The sequence below is a fragment of the Scyliorhinus canicula genome, chromosome 12 (genome assembly GCF_902713615.1).
Source record: "Scyliorhinus canicula chromosome 12, sScyCan1.1, whole genome shotgun sequence".
Classification (NCBI taxonomy): Eukaryota; Metazoa; Chordata; class Chondrichthyes; order Carcharhiniformes; family Scyliorhinidae; genus Scyliorhinus; species Scyliorhinus canicula.
This window is the reverse complement of record NC_052157.1, coordinates 157487834-157512471: the sequence shown is the minus strand read 5'-3', so window position 1 is coordinate 157512471 and position 24638 is coordinate 157487834. Positions and strand designations below refer to the sequence as shown.

At 43.5% G+C, this 24638-nt stretch overlaps 2 protein-coding genes across 6 annotated transcripts in view; one reads left to right on the top strand and one right to left on the bottom strand.

The window, feature by feature from the left end:
• The window catches only part of ints2 (integrator complex subunit 2), a 77749-nt gene extending 67798 nt beyond the window's left edge, over positions 1 to 9951 (top strand). The window contains exons 22-25 of the mRNA XM_038814678.1: positions 158 to 265; positions 2047 to 2152; positions 3391 to 3567; positions 9409 to 9951. Coding sequence (XP_038670606.1) covers positions 158 to 265; positions 2047 to 2152; positions 3391 to 3567; positions 9409 to 9590 — 573 coding nt within the window. The 3' untranslated portion in view covers positions 9591 to 9951. The remainder of the gene's footprint in view (positions 1 to 157; positions 266 to 2046; positions 2153 to 3390; positions 3568 to 9408) is intronic.
• A 1683-nt stretch (positions 9952 to 11634) lies between these two features.
• med13a (mediator complex subunit 13a) overlaps positions 11635 to 24638 on the bottom strand; it is a 213345-nt gene continuing 200341 nt past the window's right edge. For 4 of the 5 annotated variants that reach the window (XM_038814673.1, XM_038814674.1, XM_038814675.1 and 1 more), the window contains exon 31: positions 16996 to 22861. In XM_038814673.1, the coding sequence (XP_038670601.1) occupies positions 22729 to 22861 (133 nt within the window). In that variant the 3' untranslated portion in view covers positions 16996 to 22728. Of the gene's footprint in view, positions 12163 to 16995; positions 22862 to 24638 lie in introns of those variants that run through there. The other variant, XR_005462660.1, reaches the window with a different exon arrangement.

The following is a 24638-nucleotide window of genomic DNA, read 5'->3' as shown; positions in this document are numbered from 1 at the left end:
CCGGTCTCTGAAAAGTGGATTTGAGACACAGCAGAGATTGGCCCCCCCTCTCCCTAACTTCTCTTTATTACAAGATTTCCAAAAGACTTAGTGTGCTCATTAGTGCGCTCATTAGTGCCATGTCTTGGTAAATTAATTGTAGGTTATGTTTATACAGGGTTACCCGAGTGAGCTGCTGCCTCTGACTGTAGCAGGAATTCCCTCCATTCACATATGTCTGGATTTCATTCCAGAACTGTTGGCACAGCCGCAACTGGAGAAGCAGGTAATTCAGTAACTATCTAGATTGGTATGTGCCTGTGTATATGTGTGTGGTATGTGCCTGTGTATATGTGTGTGGTATGTGCCTGTGTATATGTGTGTGGTATGTGCCTGTGTATATGTGTGTGGTATGTGCCTGTGTATATGTGTGTGGTATGTGCCTGTGTATATGTGTGTGGTATGTGCCTGTGTATATGTGTGGTGTGTGTGCCTGCATATGTGTGTGGTGTGTGCCTGCGTATATCTGTGGTATGTGCCTGCATATGTGTGTGGCGTGTGCCTGCGTATATGTGTGTGGTGTGTGTATATGTGTGGTATGTGCCTGTGTATACGTGTGTGGTATGTGCCTGTGTATGTGTGTGTGCGCGCACGTTGAATGAGCAAACAAAAGGCAGGGTGAAAGAAAGGTGTTTGAAATATATTGAATAATATTCTGCACTCTTTTCTCCCTGTAGTAATCCTGCACATACTTCACAGGTGATTTGAATCTAATATCCTGTACTCCAGAATGACACAACACTGTCAGTATTTCAATTCAAAACTGTTTTAAGATGAAACTTTAATTGCCACTTGTTCATTCCCACAAATAGCTGTGGCCCGTGAGAAAGGTTCCGGCAGAAATGATTCCTGCCCGCTTTCTACTACTGTAAGCCTGCTTTGCACAAAGGCAGCTGACAGTTTGAAATCCATGTTTGAGTCACTAGCAAAGGAGGGGCTGGGGGAATATCGGAATCAGCCATTCAACCTGCTTTGCCATCTCATCTTGATCCTAAGTTACTTCCCCCTTATTTTGAAATTGCATCCCCTGGTTCCAGACTCCCCAACCAGGGGAAACATCTTACCTGCATCGACCCCGTTTGTCCCTTTAAGTGTTCTGTACTTTTCAATGAGATGACTTCTCATTCTTCAGAACTGGAGAGAATACAGGCCCATTTCCCCAAACTCTCTTCAAAGGACAGTCCAGCATCCCGGCGACTAGTCTGTTGAATCTTCGTTGCACTCCCTGTATGAAAATAATATCCTTCCTAAGATAAGAGACCAAAAACTGCACACTGTAAGCCAGCTGCAGTCTAACCACGGTTCAACTGTGGTTCAAGCTCAGCTGTGACGTGCTGTTAATGCCTCTGGGCAGCTTGGTTTGTGGGGGAGAAGACCTGAGCCAGATAAGCTGAAAACCGAGAGGAAAATTGTGGCTTTACAACCACTTCAGTGTTCTAAAACCACTATACCATTGTGAACTTCATTAAAATGAATTATTAAAAATAATAATCCAATGGCGCCAGAGTAATTGGGTATTTTCTATTTCCAGATGTAAGAGAACTGATCTGTCTCTGCATATTAAATTTTCACCTTTTTAAGTTTATTGCATTCATTAAGGTGTGGAAATGTTGGTATCAAACCTTTCTATGCAGATATTGTACACTAATGCAGGTTAAAACTTCTACCAAAACTCATGTCCTCAGCCTAGGAGGAACACTGGTGTAATCTGTTTATATTTTCCACACTACCTGCCTTCGGGTGGAATTGCAGTTTATAATGGCCTGTGAACAGTTTTGCCCTATGGATTCTTGTTCCATGAAAACTACATCAAATTGTACTGTCACTTTGAAGGTCTCTGTGCCAGTTTTAGTCCATGCTAGATTCAAAACCAGATTCCTGAGTCAAATGCATTGTGCTGGTCGGATTCAAATCAGCTTGAAATTGATAATCAGTTGTCTATAATAAAATGTAATAATATGCACAGATCCCTTCTATCATTCTAACAGAAGATTTATCTCTGTTTAGATATTTGCCATTCAGCTTTTATCCCACTTGTGTATCCAGTATGCACTACCCAAGTCTCTCAGTGTAGCCCGCTTGTCTATCAATGTCATGGGAACTGTACTCACAGGTGAGGTCCTCTACTCTTTTTAATTTTAGCATGACATGTATCATAGACTACATCTTTATTTGGGAACGTCCCTGTGTTTCATTCTATGCAAGATCTGCCATGCTCAATTCCTCTTAAAGGGTCGATATCCATCTTTCCAACCCCTGAGGTCACTGCTCACAACTATTCTGTGGGCAGCATGGTAGCATATTGGTTAGCACAGTTGCTTCACAGCTCTAGGGTCCCAGGTTCGATACCCGGCTGGGTCCCTGTCTGTGTGGAGTCAGCACGTTCTCCCCGTGTCTGCGTGAATTTTCTCCGGGTGCTTCGATTTCTTCCCACAGTCCAAAGATGTGTGGGTTAGGTGGATTGGCCAAACTAAATTTCCCTTAGTGTCCATAAAATGTTAAGTGGGGGTTACGGGGATAGGGTAGATACGTGGGCTTCAGTAGGGTGCTCTTTGTCAGGGCCGGTGCAGACTCGATGGGCCGAATGACCTCCTTTTGCACTGTAAATGCTCTGATTCTATGAGTCTATGCAAGTGCATTGTGAGTCAAATGCTGAATTTGCCTTTAGAGAGAGTGAGCAATCAGCAGCCAAATGCAGCCTCTGGACAAGTAGCTTCAGAGCATGTTTCACATTTTGTACATTATCCTGGCCGACCAAAGAACCCCAGGACGTATCCAACAGAATCCCAGGGTTCTGTGGAACCCAGTTCGGGAATTCCAGTGCTAAAACATCTATCTATAGGACAGTGCACAAAGTGACTGTGTAAGAAATAATGACATGGGTCCGTAGTGCAGTCGCTGCCATGGCTAAAGAGAGCAGACTCGGTGTAAGAAATAATGACACGGGTCCATAGTGCAGTCGCTGCCATGGTTAAAGAGAGCTGACTCGGTTAAATGGTTGGATTTCCTCTGCAAAGTGCAAATTGGCATCCTGCAGGCTTGGAATTTGACAGGATGGTGAAAACTGATGGAAGATAAAAGTTCCACAATTACCACCTTTTGGCAAAGAACACGAGTATTTTGTATTAACCATTGAGGATGCAGATGGAGAAAGTGATTATATAACAATATTTGGAATTAATGGGATTCAGAGGAATACTAACTGGTAATCTGTATTTTACCAACTGTGATGGAGAGAGATTGAAACATTTTTGATTGCTAAAGAATGATATTTACAAAGTAAAAACCTCCATTTCCATAATGAATAGTCGGAAGCATTATTCACTGTTGTATCGTTCTCTCCTTGTTCAGTGTTGACCCAGGCTAAGCGGTTTGCCTTCTTCATGCCTACGTTGCCCTGTTTGGTGTCTTTCTGCCGAGCTTTTCCTCCACTATATGATGATGTAACTTCATTACTGATCCAGACCGGACAAGTCTGTGCCTCACATGTTGCCACTCAGGCTCAGGATATTGACCCCATCATTACACGTATGTATTTGTGTCAATGATGATTAAAGTCACTCTTCATTTTATTTTTAGATTTGTCAATTACAACAGCACTGTAGAAGAGGAGATAATGGGCGAAATTCTCCAACCCCACGCAGGGTCGGAGAATCGGTCGGCGGCGCCGATATTGCCGCTCCCGCCATGTTAAAAATTCTCCCACCCGCCATAAAACGGTGTTCTTCAAATCCCGCCGGCCGCCTCGGATAACGGCTGGCGCCGGCGGGATGCCATTGTTTTTTTAAGCTTTTTTATTCACCGGCCCAGATGGGCCAAAGTCCCGCCGACGTGGCCACGGGTCACGTCGGCGAAAATCAAAGTAGGTTTATAACGGCGTCAACCATTGATGATGGTTGACGCCGTTCAGTTACCTACATCGAGTGGGGGGGAGGAGGGTAGGGGTAGAGGTAGAGGTAGGGGTGGGGGTAGAGGTAGGGGGTGGTGGGGTAGGGGTGGGGGGGATAGAGGTAGGGGGTTGGGGTAGGGGGCAGTGGCGTGCAGAGGGGGGGGGTGCGACAGTGCGTTGGCCCCAGGCATCCATTGGATGGGGGCATCAGCAGATCTTCCTCAAGGCTCCCCTTCCTCCCAGCTGCCTTGTCTTTGTTTGAGAGGGAGATTGTGGGGACAGACAGAGAGAGAGAGGGAGTCCCGTCCGTCCTCTGGCTGAGAGCAGGGCTTTGGTGAGTATATTGCAATCTGCCTAAACCCAGGAATATTGCCTGGTTAGAATGCAGAGGGAAATGCTGGGATCCCGGGGTGGGAGATGTGTCTGGATTTGTCTATTTCTGCTTCAGCCTCTGCGATTTCAGGTCAGTTTCACAACAACAGGAAAAACGCGCGGAGAGAGAGGGAAAAACTTTTGGCAAAGTTTCTGGGTTCTACCTTTATAATTCACAGCGCAGAAAGGGTTCTGCGCTGTGAATTATCAAGGCACCTTTTCTAATCCTGGGGAGAAACAACCTTTTGAAGAGTCTGAGGAAATAAGCAGGAATTTGGATTAATTCTGCCTCCCCACCCCCTGGGCCTCTTTCTCCTCCCTCCCCCTTTCTCCTCCCTCCCCCTTTCTCCTCTCTCTCTCTCACATTCTCTTCATCCTGCCCTTTGTTCCAGAGCTATGTGATCCCCCTGTGCACCAGCACAGATTTACTGTGCCGTTTAGGTTCTGTGTTTACCCCAGGTGTGGGGGCGGGGAAAAGAGGGAGGGTTTGGCATTCCTCAGGGGCACTGCATTGAACCACCCCCACCCAGTGACGTGCAGAGGTCTGGTGATGCCCGGGGCAAATCTTGATTGTATGCCCCAAAGACTCAAGTAGCAACCAACACCCCCCCCCCCCCCCCCCCCCCCCACTTTATGCGCATGGCAATAGCACTCGTCTTAAAGCAAGGTCAGTCTTGCATTTACGTCATTATAGTTCCTCCAATGCCACACTTTTGAATGCATTTCACAACGCTCTCACTGGGGCCAAGGGACAGCAAAATCCTTCAGGCAGTTACACCGGCAAACGTGTTTCCTTGTGACATGGATAACTGCACAAAATCAATTTGGTCAGAGACCGTTTAACTTTTATTAAAACCTGGTGTGGACAAACTCAAAGACATCTCCGGCTGGAAACTCCAGGAAGGAGAAACTTGCGGGCCTGGGGGGTGGGTGGGTGGACAGGGGCTCTGATGTGATGCCTCCCAAGGCAACTAGCTAGTACCTGATGCCCAGACCCAAACGTAAGAACAATTATATTGGTGCATTATAGAAGATCACCCCCTCCACTCCACGTGGATGAGGTTAGATGGAGGATGATTTGGGAGGGGGGTGGGGGTGGTTCAATGCAGTGCCCCTGAGGAATGCCAAACCCTCCCTCTTTTCCCCACCCCCACACCTGGGGTAAACACAGAACCTAAACCGCACTGTAAATCTGTGCCAGTGCACAGGGGGATCACATAGCTTTGGAACAAAGGGCAGGATGAAGAGAATGTGAGAGAGAGGGAGGAGAAAGAGGCCCAGAGGGTGGGGAGGCAGAATTAATCCAAATTCCTGCTTATTTCCTCAGACTCTTCAAAAGGTTGTTTAGAACATAGAACATAGAACGATACAGCACAGTACAGGCCCTTCGGCCCTCGATGTTGCACCGACATGGAAAAAATCTAAAGGCCATCTAACCTACACTATGCCCTTATCATCCATATGCTTATCCAATAAATTTTTAAATGCCCTCAATGTTGGCGAGTTCACTACTGTTGCAGGTAGGGCATTCCACGGCCTCACCACTCTTTGCGTAAAAAACCCACCTCTGACCTCTGTCCTATATCTATTACCCCTCAATTTAAGGCTATGTCCCCTCGTGCTAGCCACCTCCATCCGCGGGAGAAGGCTCTCGCTGTCCACCCTATCTAACCCTCTGATCATTTTGTATGCCTCTATTAAGTCACCTCTTAACCTTCTTCTCTCTAACGAAAACAACCTCAAGCCCATCAGCCTTTCCTCATAAGATTTTCCCTCCATACCAGGCAACATCCTGGTAAATCTCCTCTGCACCCGTTCCAAAGCTTCCACGTCCTTCCTATAATGAGGCGACCAGAACTGTACGCAATACTCCAAATGCGGCTGTACTAGAGTTTTGTACAACTGCAACATGACCTCATGGCTCCGGAACTCAATCCCTCTACCAATAAAGGCCAACACACCATAGGCCTTCTTCACAACCCTATCAACCTGGGTGGCAACTTTCAGGGATCTATGTACATGGACACCGAGATCCCTCTGCTCATCCACACTACCAAGAATTTTACCATTAGCCAAATATTCCGCATTCCTGTTATTCTTTCCAAAGTGAATCACCTCACACTTCTCCACATTAAACTCCATTTGCCACCTCTCAGCCCAGCTCTGCAGCTTATCTATGTCCCTCTGTAACCTGCAACATCCTTCCGCACTGTCTACAACTCCACCGACTTTAGTGTCGTCTGCAAATTTACTCACCCATCCTTCTGCGCCCTCCTCTAGGTCATTTATAAAAATGACAAACAGCAACGGCCCCAGAACAGATCCTTGTGGTACGCCACTCGTAACTGAACTCCATTCTGAACATTTCCCATCAACTACCACTCTCTGTCTTCTTTCAACTAGCCAATTTCTGATCCACATCTCTAAATCACCCTCAATCCCCAGCTTCCGTATTTTCTGCAATAGCCGACCGTGGGGAACCTTATCAAACGCTTTACTGAAATCCATATACACCACATCAACTGCTCTACCCTCGTCTACCTGTTCAGTCACCTTCTCAAAGAACTCGATAAGGTTTGTGAGGCATGACCTACCCTTCACAAAACCATGCTGACTGTCCCTAATCATATTATTCCTATCTAGATGATTATAAATCGTATCTTTTATAATCCTCTCCAAGACTTTACCCACCACAGACGTTAGGCTCACTGGCCTATAGTTACCGGGGTTATCTCTACTCCCCTTCTTGAACAAAGGGACCACATTTGCTATCCTCCAGTCCTCTGGCACTATTCCTGTAGCCAATGATGTCCTAAAAATCAAAGCCAAAGGCTCAGCAATCTCTTCCCTGGCGTCCCAGAGAATCCTAGGATAAATCCCATCTGGCCCCGGGGACTTATCTATTTTCACCTTGTCCAGAATTGCCAACACTTCTTCCCTACGCACCTCAATGCCATCTATTCTAATAGCCTGGGTCTCAGCATTCTCCTCCACAATTGGTTTCTCCCCAAGATTAGAAAAGGTGCCTTTATAATTCACAGCGCAGAACTCTTTCTGCGCTGTGAATTATAAAGGCAGAACCCAGAAACTTTGCCAAAAGTTTTTCCCTCTCTCTCCATGCGTTTTTCCTGTTGTTGTGAAACTGACCTGAAATCGCAGAGGCTGAAACAGAAATAGACAAATCCAGACACATCTCCCACCCTGGGATCCCAGCATTTCCCTCTGCATTCTAACCAGGCAATATTCCTGGGTTTAGGCAGATTGCAATATACTCACCAAAGCCCTGCTCTCAGCCAGAGGACGGACGGTACTCCCTCTCTCTGTCTCTCTCTCTCTCTGTCTGTCCCCACAATCTCCCTCTCTCTCTCTCAAACAAAGACAGGCAGCTGGGAGGAAGGGGAGCCTTGAGGAAGATCTGCTGATGCCCCCATCCAATGGATGCCCGGGGCCAATGCACCGTTGCCCCCCCACCCTCTGCACGCTGCTGCCCCCTACCCCTACCCCCCTACCTCTACCCCTACCCCGACCCCCCTACCTCTACCCCCACCCCTCCCCTCCCACCCCCCCCCTTCTCTTCCCCCCCCCCCACCCCTCTCCAACGCCGGGCGGTGTTGTTGATGTCGCCCGACGTCAACCGACGCGCCACTTCCGCAGCGGGTGAAACTGACGCGTACAGCGTCACTCCGTTGCTGGCCCTTTCGGGACGGGAGATTTCGGGCTGATAAGCGGGCCCCGACGCCGGAGTCACCAGCGCCGTTTTTGCCCGCCGGTCAAGGGCGTCACGAAGGTCTTCGGTGAATTTCGCCCAATATTTCCTAGTTGGTGGGAATGAGAGTGGTGAGGTGGTGTTAAGCTTCAAGGTGATTTCAACAAGTTGAGTGATGGATAAATGTGAAGTTATCCATTTCAGTTGGAGAAGCAGAATGGCAGAGTAATATTTAAGATGGGAAATGTTGATACACAAAGTGACCTGGGTGTCCCAGTGCAGCAGTCACTGAAAGCAAACATGCAGGTACAGCACACAGGCATTTTGGCCTTCCCAAAGAGGATCCGAGTTCAGGAGCAAGGATATCTTTCTTGTACAGGGCCTGGGTCTCCTTATCTAAGAATCTACACTTGCATATATTGAGGGAGTGCAGTGAAGGTTCACCAGACTGAATTCAGGGATGGCAGGATTGATGTATGAGTAGTGTTAGTCAACTGGACCTGTATTCACTGGAGTTAAGAATGAGGGGATCTAATTGAAACGTATAAAATTTGGGCGGGGCTAGATTGCCTGGATGCAGGGTTGTTGTTTGGTAGAGTGTGGTTTAGAACAAGAGGTCACTGTCAGGAGACAAGGTAGCCATTTAGGCGTGGGATGAGGAGAAACCTCTTCATTCAGAGGGTGGCAAACCTGTGGAACTCTCCACCACAAGGCTGAGGCTTAATCACTGAATATATTTAAGGAAATAGATTTTTAAACTCTAACCGTGTTGAGGACTTTGGGGAGTGTATGAGTATGGGGTTGAAATAGAGGATCGGCCACGATCATGTTGAATGATAATGTAAGCTCAAAGGGCCGATTAGCATTATCATTTTCTATAATGTTTTCAGTGCCCCGACCAGCCCACCAGATTGATTCTGTACAGGAATTGCCAACTGAACTCAAATGGAGTTACTCAGTTGGTTTCAGCATCTTTAGGATTGGGAAGGAAACAAAAGTCAGCAAGTTCAGTTTAGGTTTTTGATCACTGGAAAATGTACAATGTGGGGACAGGATGTATCTCAAACCCACCTCCCATATTGGAGGGTATGTTTTAGACTCATGCCACATTCTGGAAGGAGGGTAGACTGCCTAAGTTGTGCTGAACCGGCATCCCTCCCTCCAGCCTTGGGGAGGCGCATTGTGCCTTCTCCTAACTCTGCAATGGAGATGCAATCTTGAAACATGTACTCAAGTTAAAATCCCCCGTAACTAATTGGTTTTGAACACAGTTGAACAACACCATAATGTCATTGTAATTTGGACACCATTCTAGCAACAGCACATTCTTGAGTATTTGAACAATAGGCTCTCTTGTAATGGAGACAATTCACTAAATGTCAAATCCGGCATGTTTACACAGGTCTCAAGTATCTAAAGGAGAAGACTGAGGTAACCCCTGACCTCCATCGTAGTGCAAGTTCGGAGAGGATTAAAAAGGGTGAGACTATTGCACCAGAGAATTTGGACCCTGACGTGCTTCTGTGCCAGCGCGTTGAAGCAACATTTCTGGAGATAATAAATACAGCTGTTGTTGGAGTTTAGTGTCAGAATTCAGAAAGCTGCATGCCAAGAATATGAAAGTCATTCCACCATATCGCGCATGGTACTACCACAAAGTGACTGGTGGGTTTTGGGGCAGCTGAAAGTGCAACTTTGCATCATAATCAGATGTATTTGGGAATTCTCAGCAGATGTCAACATTTGTCTGAATACTGAAATGGATTACAATGTCAGCACGTGACTACCATCAATGCAGCGGTAGGTTGGATGTGTTGCTGTGAAAAAAAATGTATATTTAAAAGAAATGAGGAATTGCTTTTTTTATAGCTGACCTAAATTAATTTTCAGACCACCTTACTGCAGATTATACTTTGTAATAAAGAAACCTTGTTTATACACTGAATACTGAAATGTAAAATTATTGTGAATACAAATTCAAATGTCAGTGTAGTAGAATCTGAAACAGCGCTTTGGTATAAATGTCTTTCATTTTCCTCAAGCTATTTTCCACTCTAATCATCTTTGAAAGACAACACAAAAATTATTATTTTCCATCTCCTTTCTATGCATTTTTTAAACTTCTGGCATTGTTTCCTACCGAAAGAAGGTTCCATGATTGATACAAAAATAGTGTGAATCAAAAGTAATTTGTATATTGAATAAGCATCGGACTAATTTATACTGGAATGTCTTGTATAACAATGTAAGAAATAGCATACCATAAGACAGGAGCAGAATTCGACCATTTGGCCCAATGAGTGCTCCACAATTCAACCATGGCTGATATGTTTCTCATCCCCATTCTCCTGCCTTCTCCCCAAATGATCCCCTTATTAATCAAGAACTTATCTATCTCTGTCTTAGACACTGACTCCATAGCCGCCTGCGGCAATAAGTTCCACAGATTCACCACCGTCAGGTTGGAGAAATGTCTCCGCATCTCAGTTTTAAAGGGTCATCCCTTCATCCGGGGGGGGTTCTAGTTTCTCCGACAAGTGGAAACATCCTCTCCACATTAATAGGCATTCCATCATGCTCTGCGATTCAGTAGGATCATGGCTGATCTGTATATGGCCTCAACACTCTTTTCCTGCCCGCTCTCTTTTCCCTGCCCAAAATCTGTCCCAGTCCTGAATATGGTCTCTCGGGTAGAGAATTTCAAAGATGAAGAAGAAATTCCTACTCATCTCCCTCTTTAACAGGAGACCCCTTATTCTGAAACTGTTTTTCCCCCTAGTTCTAAATTCATGATGGCTCTGACAAGTCCCCTCAACCTGATATTTTAATAAAATCACTTCATTCTTCTAAACTCCAATGTGCCCACCCAGCTCGGAACGGGAATCTGTGTCGTGAGGATTATCTGAACCGCCTGAAACAAGTATATCCGTCCTTAAGTGAAACCAAAACTGAATGCAGTACACCAATGACAGTTGTAACAAGACATTCCGACTCCATCCCCTGGTCATCAAGGCTAATCCATTCACTTTGCTAATTACTTGCCACATCTGCATGCTAACATCTTGTAATTAGACCTGTTTTCCGAGTAGTTTTCCTTCAGCAACTGTGATTGTTTGAAGTTCCTCCCTCCCATTTGATTTTCTGCTATTTTTGAAATGTGTTGTGCCTTACCCTCCCTGTCTTCAATTTCTCGTTCTCTATAGCTTGACGTTAACAGATCACTGCCAAATGCATCTCTCCTGCTCTATGCCACTTGGATTTACCATGACATTTTATTTATTACAGATTTTGCTGGTAGTTCTTAAAACTGCAAATGAAACAAATGATTAAGCTCATCAAACCAAGGAAAGTAGATGATTGAATTAAGTGATGCACTTAAAAAGCCAGAGGTGTGGGTGATGGAGAATGATATTTCTGTCGTTTAACTGGCCATTGACTGGGTCAAATTTAAGCACCTTTGTGAATTTATTGCCTGCCTAAACAGCTATTGTTATTTTCTTTAAATCACAAGAGGTAAAAGTATTTAAATCTTGATGTGAACTATGGTCAATTCTGCATTCTGTTGCCAGTGCAAATTCAATGTTTACATGCAGATTGCCCCCAATAAGATTGAATGCAGAAACAGGAGTTTGAAAATTGACCCCACTGTCTTCCACTTTAATACGCAATATTTAAAACAATATAAAAGCAAATTAATGTGGATGCTGAAATCTGATACAAAGACCGAAAAAGTAATCCAGTCTCAAAACGTTAGCTCCCTTTTCTCTCCACAGATGCCGTCAGTCCTGCTGAGATTGTCCAGTATTTTCTGCTTTTGTATCTAAAACAATTTTACAACTTCAATATTAATTAAATTGGCATTGTTAGAGGTGTCGTTGAGAATGACTAGTCCAGAGAGTGCAGCCCCATTTAACAAAAACACTGCAAATGGTTTAGCTGGGAAATGTGGTAACCAACATGTGGTATTTTATAGGATAGGCTTGCAGACCACAAAGGTACAAACAATTGGAAAAGTGGTTTTTCACAGGCTGCTAGAATAGATTGGCTGTTAGCCCACCCATACTGCTGATGATCTCATCGGTATGTCACATGATCATAAACTCAAAGTGACCTTGTCCCAACGAGGAACAAACATTCATGAATACATCAGAGGTTCCTGCAATGAAACACAGTATAAGGTTATCAAAATTTATAATGAAAATTTAACAAACAACAGTCAATACTTCAGGCATGTCTGAGGAGGCCAATTCCTGTGTGGTTGTCAACTAACCTCTGGTGTTTTGGTGTAGTTTGAACATCACCTGTTGTTGCTTCAGCCAGAGTCGCCATAGGATTTGGAGGTTGTCTCAGTCTTGAATGTCTTCAACTGAGGTACTGTCTTCTACAGTTTCCAATCCTGTCAGATTCTCAGTTAGTACAAGGCTTCACTTGGCATAGTTTGTTGCAGACTTTCTGTAGTCTTTGGCAACCTTGTTCAAGCCCCAAAAGGCTGGTCAGCATGTCTTCACCACACATCGTCCAGAGTTGAATGTGTCGGATACCAGACCTGCGCTGATTTCTCACGGTAGTTTAGTTCCTTACTAGTACTACTTGGCCTTAATGAAAAACGGTGCATTCAGCTCCGTTCTCACATAGCTGCTTTTTCAGAGGCTGCAAACTTTCTTTTGCACTGCTGAGCATGATACACCCAGGATAGATCTCAGCTGGAGTATGGTGGAGCTGATGTTCTGCAGCTGCTGGAGTTCTCCGCCTTTGATCAGGCTCTGGTTTTCAGCCTCTTTGTTCTTGCACCAGGGTTTTTTTTTCTGTTGCCAACCACTGCCACTCCAGCCTGCACACCACACCCTCCCCTATCTGAATCTCTGTGGTGCCTTCTCCAGATGGGTGAGCCTCAGTCAGATCCTGCATTTCTCCTCGAAGTTTCATTCTTGCTACATTCACCCTCCCATTTTAAGTCTCGTTTCTGGACTGCACCAGAGTCATAGATGTTTACAGCATGGAAACAGGCCCATCAGCCCCGCTGGTCCATGCCACCCAGTTTCTATCACTAAACTAATCCCACTTGCCTGCATTTGGCCTATATCCATCTATACCCACCCTGCCCATGTAACTGTCTAACTGCTTTTTAAAGGACAAAATTGTACTCACCTCTACAACTGCCTCTGGCAGCCCGTTCCAGATGCTCACCACTCTTGTGAGAAAAAAATTTCCACTCTGGTCCATTTTGTATCTCTCTCCTCTCACCTTAAACCTATGCTCTCTAGTTCTAGACACCTTGACCTTTGGGAAATGATGTCGACTATCTATCTTATCTATGCTCGTCATTATTTTATAGACCTCTATAAGATCACCCCTAAGCCTCCTACGCTACAGGGAAAATAGTCCCAGCCTATTCAGCCTCTCCCTATAACTCAGACCATCAAGTCCTGGTAGCATCCTCGTAACCTCTTCTTCACTCTTTCTAGTTTAACAATATCCTTCCTGTAATAGGGTGACCAGAACTGAACACAGTATCCCAGGTGTGGTCTTACCAATGTCTTGTACAACTGCAACAAGACGTCCCAACTCTTGTATTCAATATTCTGACCAATAAAACCTAGCATGCTGATTGCCTTCTTCACTACCCTGTCCACCTGCGGCTCCACCTTCAAGGAGCTATGAACCTGTACCCCTAGATCTCTTTGTTCTATAACTCTCCCCAACACCCTACCATTTGTGGGTAGCACAAGTGTTGATAACACTGTGGCTTCACAACGCCAGGGTCCCAGGTTTGATTCCCGCTGGGTCACTGTCTGCACGTTCTCCCCATGTTTGCGTGGGTTTCCACCGGGTGCTCCAGTTTCCTTCCACTGTCCAAAGACGTGCAGGTTAGATGGATTGGCCAGGCTAAATTGCCCTTAGTGTCCAAAATGGTTAGGAGGGGTTATTGGGTTACGGGGATAGGGTGGAAACGAGAGCTTAAGTGGGGCGGTGCAGGCACGATGGGCCGAATGGCCTCCTTCTGCACTGTATGTTCTATGTTCATTAACTGAATAGGTCCTGCCCTGATTTGATCTACCAAAATGCATCACCTCACATTTATCCAAATTAAACTCCATCTGCCATTCTAACCTCTCCAGTTGAAACAGCTGCTCCTGAGGATTTCCAAAAGGGTTTTTGCCCTTTAAGAACATATCAAATTTGGCTTTAGGGTTGGTTTGTTGAGCAGAGTCAGGTTATGATCATTCTTCTTGCTGTTGGCATGTTCATTGGACCTCAGATGCTGCTGTATAGTGAAATAGGAAAGGCGTACTGGTGTTACAGACTGCACTTGGAGTAACACCAACTTTTCATTTAGACATCTGGTGCAACTTCCATCCAGACATCCTTCAGGAATTTTAGCTTCTATTGTTTACGATCAGCAATCTTTTTATTCTTGTTGACCCTTGATGCATGAAGGGAGTCAGCAGCTCTTTTCCTAAACTGAATGTCCTTTTCAATGAACAAGAGTTTCCTTATGGCCAACGTTTCGAGATGTGCCTCAATTTCTTGTTCCTCGGTGGTTTGGAATTTAACAAAGGGAGCATTCTGGTCATCCTCACTGAATTTTGCCGTATGCTTTTGTCGTACATTTTTGTCAAAGCATTCATATGCCTCTTCCGTAAGCTCTTCATTCTTTCTTTCTCAATCCTGAACCACATTTTTTACAGTATGCTGAACCTTTGTCGTCTCGGTCACAGCACTGCTAGCTTGAGCCTTGGCTGTTTTGAGCTTTTTCAGCAGCTGCTACTTTGTTCCTTTAAGCTTTGGGTTGGGCCTGCTTTGGACTCAGACGTGAGATTCACCTCACCCAGTTTATCTTGATTTGCAGCGGCCAGGTTCTCCCAATTTGGACTGGATAGTGACCTTTAACGACGCAAGTGGACAAGTCTGCATGTTTAGTTGCACATTTACATTGAAACGGCCCCTCAACGGCACTGAGTTTTAAGACAATATGTCATAGTTGTTCTGATACCAATGAAACGGCTGTGCCAGTGTCTACCCCCATTTTTGCCAGTTGTCTGTCCAGTAAAGACCTGACCCTCAAGTTTGTTGCACTCACAAGGGCCAATACGTTCACAACAGTTTGTCATCTGACTGTTAAAACTATGATTCTTTATCGTGTCTCTTTTGTATTATGATGTGGAGATGCAGATGTTGGACTGGGGTGGGCACAGTAAGTCTAACAATACCAGGTTAAAGTCCAACAGGTTTATTTGGAATCAAGCTTTTGGAGCGCAGCTCTGAAAGCTCATGATTCCAAATAAACCTTGTTGTAAGACATTAATCTTTTTCCTTCTATTCAGTTTTCCATGATACACCTAGGAACTTATTTCTTTCTCCAATGTGTGCGTTTGATGTGCCCCTTTTTACAATTCTTGCATCTTTTTATTTGTTCATGGGATGTGGGCATCGCTGACAGTCAGAATTTATTGCCCATATTGCCCATCTCCAGCAATCAGTTGCTATGTGCCCAGTTTTTGCACATCAATAGCAATTTCGTATCTGTTTGTGTGTTTGGGTCTCAATTGTTGCACTTTGAGATCACGACTTTAAAACCTTAGAGTTAAGTTGCTTTCTGCTAACTTTTTTTTTTGAATAGCTTCACTTCTTAACCCACTTTCTAGTCTGTGTCTAATGGTATAATTCCAGACATCAGTATTCAGCTAATTTCTTCAAAGTAGCTACAAATTGTGTGATTGATTGACCATGCTGTTGGTTAACTTTATGGAACCTGAACCTCTTGGCAATGACCATGGGTTTCAGTGAGAAATGGCCCGGAAATATCTTTACAATCTCACCATAAGTTTGAGCCTGGTTTTTCTCACTGCACCAGACTTCGCAGGAGGTTGTAGAGTTCAGGAACATTGGGACTGCCATGTCTGCTGAAATTTAATTTGCCTGGACAAAGTACTTGAATCTTTCAGTTTGAGCTCCAGCGCTTCCATCATATGGTGCCAAAAACTCATGCAAGCCTTCCCTAGGAAAAATGGCAAACGTGCCACAGTTTTTAACACTACCTCACTTTTTTCCCCTTTCAAACAATGTAACCCTGACCTCTGCCTGTTCTTTTCTATGTTTGGAACTCTCGCCCTCAGCACTAACCTATTGTTCCAGGGTATTTGTTAGTTTACTTACTACTAACAGACCACTGTTCTTGAACTTTCCAGGCAGAGCACATTGTAAGCTTCTTTTGATGCTGTTTTCACCAAAATCTGTTTAAATTTTGGTTCCTTTGACGGTTGCTGCTATTATTTGCCAGTCATTTGTTGCCAGCAAAGTTTTTTTTAGCTGTTGCACACGGATCAACAATAAAGTTTAATTTATTTTTCCTCTGGGAGGCTGCCAATGTGACTCCCTCGTCTTGTTTCTTTGTGGTCTAAATAAGAGCTTTATTGGAAAGGTGTTTTCTCACAGGATGCTAGAATAGACCGTTAGCCTACCCAAACTGCCAATGATGTTATGTCACATGATCAAACTTTCTGTTCTAACTAGGAACAAACAGCGATTACACAGCTGTAAGAAACTTCAAGTTATTTTAAAATTACCACATAGAAATTGCCTGTCTATTTTTAATACTCTAACAACCTCCCTGCTCCATTTCTTCCTTAGGAGTAATTTGATGATTCGCCATTATGCATCATTGTGATAAACAAGGATTGTGACTGACCATTTACAGTTGACCCCAATTCACAGTACACTTCCAATCAAGTGAAATGGCTGGTTTAGCTCACTGGGCTAAATCGCAGGCCAGCAGCACGGTTCGATTCCCGTACCAGCCTCCCGGGACAGGTGCCGGAATGTGGCGACTAGGGGCTTTTCACAGCAACTTCGTTGAAGCCTACTCGTGACAATAAGCGATTTTAATTTCATTCATTTTCAATTACCAAAAAGTCACTATATGCTGAGCTCTGCAACCTTAATACATTCTCTAACCTACAGATAAATGAAAACACAAAGGGCACACCAACATTATGAATAAATTATTTATTTTCATTTGGAAATGTTTAAAAAGTATAAACCTTTTCAACAATTCAACCATAATTTGTACTTTTAAGCTTTTTTGGACTGCATGTAGCTTTTAGTGTTTGCCACAATCTCCAGACTAAAATTTGTTCATAATTCATTAAAAGACTCTTAAGGAACTACAACCGCAGCTTTGCAAGCAGGATGTTTTATACCAATGTAGGACACAAAGAGAAAAAAAAATGGACCGGTCCTCACTACAGCTGGGGTTTTCATCACTGCTTGCCCAGCTGTTGCAGCCAGCCAACTGTTCAGCAAAACATGACATTGTTCTCCCAATATTTTTTCTCTTTTTTTAAAAAATAAGCAAGGCATCAACTCTGTAAAATCCAACAATTAATAAAATTTAAGGAGTTTTTTTTTAAATCTACTGCAATTTCAGCTCAAAAAATCTATAAATATTTTGACAAAAAAAGATTAAATTATGAAATTTAAATAAGACAAAAAAAGTTTAAGCAATGCACTATTAAAGTACTGGGATTGCTAGTGTTTGCACAATGAAATGGACCACTTTCAGATCCTGGTTTCAGCGTGACCAGGAAGTCAACAAAAATCAACAGGGTTCAGAAGTCTGGGGACCATACGCTGTGAAACTCTGGAAATACAAGGAAAAGCACCTGCACATTTTATAGTGGCATTCATACCTTATTACATGGCCCAGTTTAATGACTTTTTCCCTATATCAGAAAACAACCTTAGCAATAAACTGTGGGTAACAGTAGAAAGCCTGCACTGTGTCGTAACTCAATTTAATAAAGCCATTGTTTTCCACTTATTTAAAACTACTGCATAACCACAAGACCATGCATAGCAGGCAGGTGCCAAGAACACCAATGAATACAACTAATATGATTTAGATGGCAAAGTGCGGGAAAAGATAATGTATTAAGAGTTAAAGCAGAGTGATCACATTACTGTAAAAATTAATGCAAAAAAAATTCAAAAACCCTCATCTGCCACCAGTGGTCCGCAAAATAAATTTTACAGCAAAATAATATCCAATTTACTGTTGCTTTACAAACATCCTTTATCAACTGTTTAAATTTTTAAATTAGGTACATTTTGCAATAAAAAATTCAGAGTTCTGAGAAAGTAAAGCAACATCAAGGGAAACCAAAAACATGTGGAAGCATTGAAGCCAGTCACAAAGTGTCTGGTCACTAATGTTCTGTGATTATTGTTTTGAAACATTGCTGAGTATCTGCTATTCCCCACAGAGTTTGGAACTAAGCAACCTACAACACGTGGAGGCACACAGAGTTCAGGCTTACGCCATACTAACTACCCTCTTGAACAATCTGCATCCACCATCTCACACAATGGGCTGAGGGCTTTACAACTTGAAAATGAACATAGGTGGCTGAGGGGGAAGGGACAAGGGGAAAAGATAAAATGGATTAAAAGACAAATGTTACTTAACCTGTAAGCATTCTGAAATACTATATTTAGAAATGAAATGTGCAGATATTGCAGTTCTTCAAAAGTCAGTGTTCTAAGAATAATTCATCCATAGCCATATCTGTTTGAATTGTGTGCTTAAAACATCCAGATTACAAACAAGGGAATCCCTATGCACCTGTTCTTTTTTTTAAAAAGTGAAACACTGTCCAAATATTTATGATACTGAGACTTACTCTGCTATACATTTTAACAATGTAGAAGATTATAATACTCACAGCATATAAAGGGGAATTAGATCAAATCTAAAGAAATATACAGGGAACAAGCAGGAAATGGGATTAGCTCCAATGTGGGGCTAGAACCCATAGCAGCACCAGGGTAGAGCAATGCTGTGCTGTGATTGTCATGCTTGTTTTTTTTAAAAACAGTCCCCAGCCAAAGAATGCTTGTTCCTCAACAAAAACACGAGCCATGATTCAAAAGGACCTAAAATGATTGTTAGAATTTGAAGTTGAATTGTTTATATTTCCTATGTCAAGTATTCAGTTTATTTGCATTAAGGGTTTAATGCATCAAGAAGCTACACAAATTGATCAATAAATGGGATGGTTTTGGAGAGTACGAATACAGCATATGCCTAATACATAATCGCACCCTTACTATCTATACTCTTAAACATACTGACTTGGCTGCAAAATTCATGCAGGACCACCACCAATACAGCTTTACTGTTGGGTCAAACAATTTTAAAACGTGAGGCAAGCTGGTTCTCTCTCGATTTCACCACCTAGCTTTGCAGAGACTTGAAAGCGATTGTCGTACTGCTGCAAAGGGCACCATAGAATCCCTACAGTGCAAAAGGAATCCATTCGACCCATCGACCTATCCTTGTAACCCCACCTAACCTTTGGACACTAAGGGACAATTTAGAATGGCCAATCCACCTAACCTGTACATCTTTGGACTGTGGGAGGAAACCAGAGCAACCAGAGGAAATCCACAGACACGGGGAGAACGTGCAAACTCCACAGAGTCACTCGGTAGGAATCAAACCCGGGTCCCTGGTGCTGTGGGGCAGCAGTGCTAACCACTGTGCACAATCATCCAGTGACAAGAACAAAAATGCTCAAGTCAAGCAAACGGTAAAGGAATTCAGGCGGCTGGCAACTCAACATTCCAACTCACTGATTACGGTTTGGAGGCAGGTGTTCAACAGCTTTAACAAGAGTGTCTTCAGTTCAAGAAGCAGCCCAAATGCAGTAATAGGTTGAGATCACACATTAGTAACAAATGTGTGAACATTCTTCCTATTTCATGACGGTAATAGCAATTTTAAATTAGTCTTATAGTATTTAAGGTTCAGTGCAATCTTTATTAAAAAACAGCCTCTGCCCATTCTTAAAAAGTAATTTCAGCAAGGTATAGCAATTGTGTATATAATTATATTTTTAAAAATTAATTGTTTAAGTTAAGCACACAAATATTAAAGCCTAACAGTAGGATGCAAAGGGCTTGAAGTGTTGGATCGCACTTTAGTGTTGCACAACGTATATGTTTCAAAGGAGTAAATCGTACAGAGTAGTGCTGACCAGGGTTTCAAGCAATTGTTGGCTGCAACAAAATGTTTGCAGGTACTAGAGAGGTGCTCTCATTGAACCCATCTTCAAAAAAGTCAACCAAGCTTTGCATGAAAATTACTTTAATCAAATTTCACAGAAACCTGATCAAAGACTTCCTGAAATTATCACGGTGTGAACAACGGAGACAATGTCCTCATTTAAAAACTGTACTAATACCATTAGATTAAAATTTGATTAAGACATATTTTAGATGAAATTTGATTGTATGTTTCTGCAGGGGACTATTATTTAATGTGTAGTTTAATAAATTAATTTTAAATTCTTAGATACTAGAGGTATTTTTTAAACTTAGGAAATTTTAAAATTTCTTCTAAAATACTTTCAATTCAAAACTGTTCTGGTCTCACTGTTCCAGGCTCAAATACCATTTGGAGTTTTAGTACTTTTAGTGCATGGTGAAGTTTAAGTTACACACATACTCGGATATAAAATATTATAAATTTATCTGCACGTTCTTCCTGTGAGCTTTTTCCAACACAAGTTCTTATATCCGTATTTAAGGAAAATTATCTATGTAAATTTCTCAGGCTCTAATTATATCTTCATCTCCAGGTGGAGGTATTACAGCATCACTACCGGCAGCAGAGTATAATTACAGCCCGACTCGTTACACCAGACATTTTCATGTGGATGCAGGAATTTATAAGGGGAATATTAAAAGGACGCAACGTGTGGCTTTAAAATGGGGAATGAATTTCATTTGCACGACCTGGCCCAATTATCCTCTTTCAGCTGGAGTCTACAATTGGTCTTGACTCAACATGTGTAGCACCACAGGAGATCGACTAATGTCATGAATCAACTCTGCTGGTTTTTCTTTCAAATTCCATTGAAGACAAACATGTCTCTGAAGCGTTGGCTTTGTATTTCACTTTCTAAAATTAATACATCCTTAACTTTAGCTTCAAAGTATTTACTCCATTTAATTAGTTGTACTTACTTAACACTAAAGCATTTTATCAAAATGTACATTTTACTTCAGGTATGTTTAAAAATTTTAGGTCGTTAAAAAAGGCACTGCGTCGACATAGGAAATTGACCAGTCATTAAAAAAATACTGAAAAATGACCTTTCAAAAAGAAAACTCCTGCAAGTGTAGAGCTCAGAGTGTATCATGACATAGGGTCAATTAAGTGATGCAAAGACAGATTTCCATGTGGTAAATCTTCAGAATCTACCAGTTCCCCTGGTTTTTCAAAAATTTGCTCTCTTCAAGATGTGCATCTTAATCTATGTTACCCACAATTGAATGCCGAAGCTCTTTTTAGAAAAAGTCACCCCAAAACTTTGCAATACCCAAATCTTAACAGACATCTATAAATGTACAGAGAGGGGCAGCACGGTGGCGCAGTGGTTAGCATTGATGCCTACGGCGCGGAGGACCCGGGTTCGAATCCCGGCCCTGGGTCACTGTCCATGTGGAGTTTGCACATTCTCCCCGTGTCTGCGTGGGTTTCACCCCCACAACCGAAAAGATGTGCTGGGTAGGTGGATTGGCCACGCTAAATTGCCCCTTAATTGGAAAAAATAATTAGGTACTCTAAATTTATTTTTTAAAAATGTACAGAGATGAGTGGTGAAAATACTTTTGTTATATTTTATACAAAAATAAATCAAGGAGCTATGGAGTCTGATAATGGAAAAAGTATCAGGTCTGGTGATTATTAAATCGCAACATAAACAGAGAGGAACATAATGAGAAAGCACACTTTTATGACTTTCTCCGGAAGGTGGTACCTGGATCAGTCAAGCGGTCCATTTACTAAAGCCATCATCATTAAGTTCGGACAATGATAGATAAAAGTCTGGGCCTAGAAACCTTAACACTACAACAGACCAACACACCTGCATTGCATTGATTCAATTTTGGAAAAAAAAATTCTGTTGCTACAAAATTTAGTTACCATTCTGCACAATTCTTTTTTTTTTATACAGTAGTAACAAATTAAAGTTACTGACTTTTTTTATATATACAAATAGGCAGGTCACTGGGACTGACCTTGACGAGAGCAGCCCTCCTCCGCAGTCCCACTCCCTCCCCCTCCCCCTTTAGCGCTGGCTTCACAATGCATGATAAGAAATGCCATAAGATGTACTTTTCAGTTATAAACACAGTGAACATATTTACTGTACAAGTACTCTGCATCCACAGCTTCGCTGCGTTTTCACCACACGCAAGGTATGGTTAACACTAACCCCACCCCTACTAAAATGTACACTGAGCCAATAGATATTTGCTGCTCTCCCTCCCCTGACTTTATAGCAACCTACTGCAAACTTTTAAGACGATTATAGATATTTTAGTACAACAAATGCTTTAAAGCCTGAAGGTAGTATACACCTTCTTGAAAAATTTAAAAAAAAAATACAAAATATAAGACAATTTATACAACATTTAAAAACTTACAATAAATTAAGATGCAGGCATTTTTGGATAACTGCCTGTGGCTTTAAAACCCACTAAGCAATTAAGGAGGGCATCCTGGGGTCCTTCTGACCCAATTCCAAGAATCCCTCCGAGTTCTCCATGAGTAATGTACGCTTCCCTTCCTACCGAATCCTGCTCACAATGACCCTCTCAAACGATATCCCTTTTCCAAGAGTTAGTCCTGGATCCCTCGAAGCTCCCTTGAGGTCTACAACATGCTTGTGATGAAGTTGTACAGTTGCGTCAGCACCACAAAATGAACAGGGAGGCAGGAGCGGCGGTCCTGGGTGGCAGGGTCACAGGTCAGCCAAGAAAGAGCGTTGTATTGTTCTAGAACAAACCTGCAGTTGAAAGGGATTTTACAATTTGAAACATACACTTACGGGGAAAAAAGCAACAATTAAAAAAACATCTTGGGTGTGGTTTTCTGGCCATGCTGCGCCAGAAAAGGATCTCGCCGCGGCAGTGTTGGCCAGTGAAAGTCAGAGACCCTGCTCCCGGGATCTACCCAGCTCGCAACACTTCGCGGGATTCAACAAAATCTTGCGCGGTGTTCCAAGGGGAAACCTGCCCATAAAGAGCGGGATGAGTTTGTCAAATCTGCATATTAGAGCGAGGCAGTAAGCCGTACTCAAATGTGCAGATTCCCAAGGCTTTTGGATTCAATCCCTTCTCCTCGGGAAAATTGGGCGAGCGCCATTTGGTACTAGTCCTCACAGCTCTGTGACACAGGACTCTGTGCTCTACAGACTGTTTCCAGGGACACACACCGAGACAAACATCAACTGCTGCTGGAAGGTCATCAACTCGATGAAAGACGCCCTTTGGTCTGCCCGAAACTTGCTGATCTTCCAGTGCAAAGAATTGTCCTCGACCGAGTGTTGCAGACTGGCACATTCCAAGGTCCAGGACTAAGGGACGCTGAGGGACGCACTCAAGCTTGGGGCAGCTGCCGCCAAGGCACAATGGGGAAAGACCACTGTGTAAGGTCTTACCAGCAAATGTACACCGAGGGGTGCGTAACAGTGTAAAACCTCTCGGTCTGGGTCATCAACACTCCAATGTATAAAAGAAACATGACAATGTAAATATTTAAGAAAGAATTGTAACGTAAAGAGGGATATGTGTGACTTCCGGTGGCGGCGATGACGTAGGAAGCCGCGCATTTGGGAGCTCCCAATTTAAACTGACTTTTCGGCTCTTTTTAGAGCCCAAAACGGAGTTTCTTCGACGTCTCCCGGTGGGAGAAGGTATTGTGATCAACTTTCTCCACATTTAATGCATCGAACTCGGAGTGGAACGCGGAAAAAAAACGGCAGCAGCTCCCCAGAAAAAACGGGACGAATTTCAAAATGGCGGCCGGCGGAGCACCAGAGGAGTGGAGGCTGTGGGCGCAGGAGCAGCAAGCTGCTCTCCTGCGCTGTTTTGCAGATTTTAAGGCTGAGCTGCTGAGCTCTCTGCAGGAAACAAACAAAAAGCTTTTGGAGATCCAGACGACCCAGGGTGCTGCCATCCAGGCGTTGCAGGAATGAAATGAAATGAAAATCGCTTATTGTCACGAGTAGGCTTCAATGAAGTTACTGTGAAAAGCCCCTAATCGCCACATTCCAGCGCCTGTCCGGGGAGGCTGGTACGAGAATCGAACCGTGCTGCTGGCCTGCTTGGTCTGCTTTAAAAGCCAGCGAATTAGCTGAGTGAGCTAAACCAGCCCCTGGTTTAGCAGGCCGCTGAACGAGAGGAGGAGGCCGTGGTCCTCGTGAGTCAGGTGGAGGGGCCCGAGGCACTCCATAAGAAGTGGCAAGACCGCTTCGAAGAGCTTGATCTCCGCATGAGGCGGAAGAATCTGAGGATCTTGGGCCTTGCGGAGGGTCTGGAGGGGTCGGATCTGACAACCTACGGGGCCAGGATGCTGAACACGTTGGTGGGGGCAGAGCCTTTCAGTCTGCCCCTGGAGCTGGAGGGAGCCCACAGAGTACTGGCCAGGAGGCCCAAGGAGAATGCGTGTGCGGCGCTGGTGAGGTTCCACCGGTTCAGCGATCGGGAGTGTGTGCTGCGCTGGGCCAAGAGGGTAAAGAGCAGCAATTAAGAGAATGCGGTAGTACGGATCTACCAGGATTG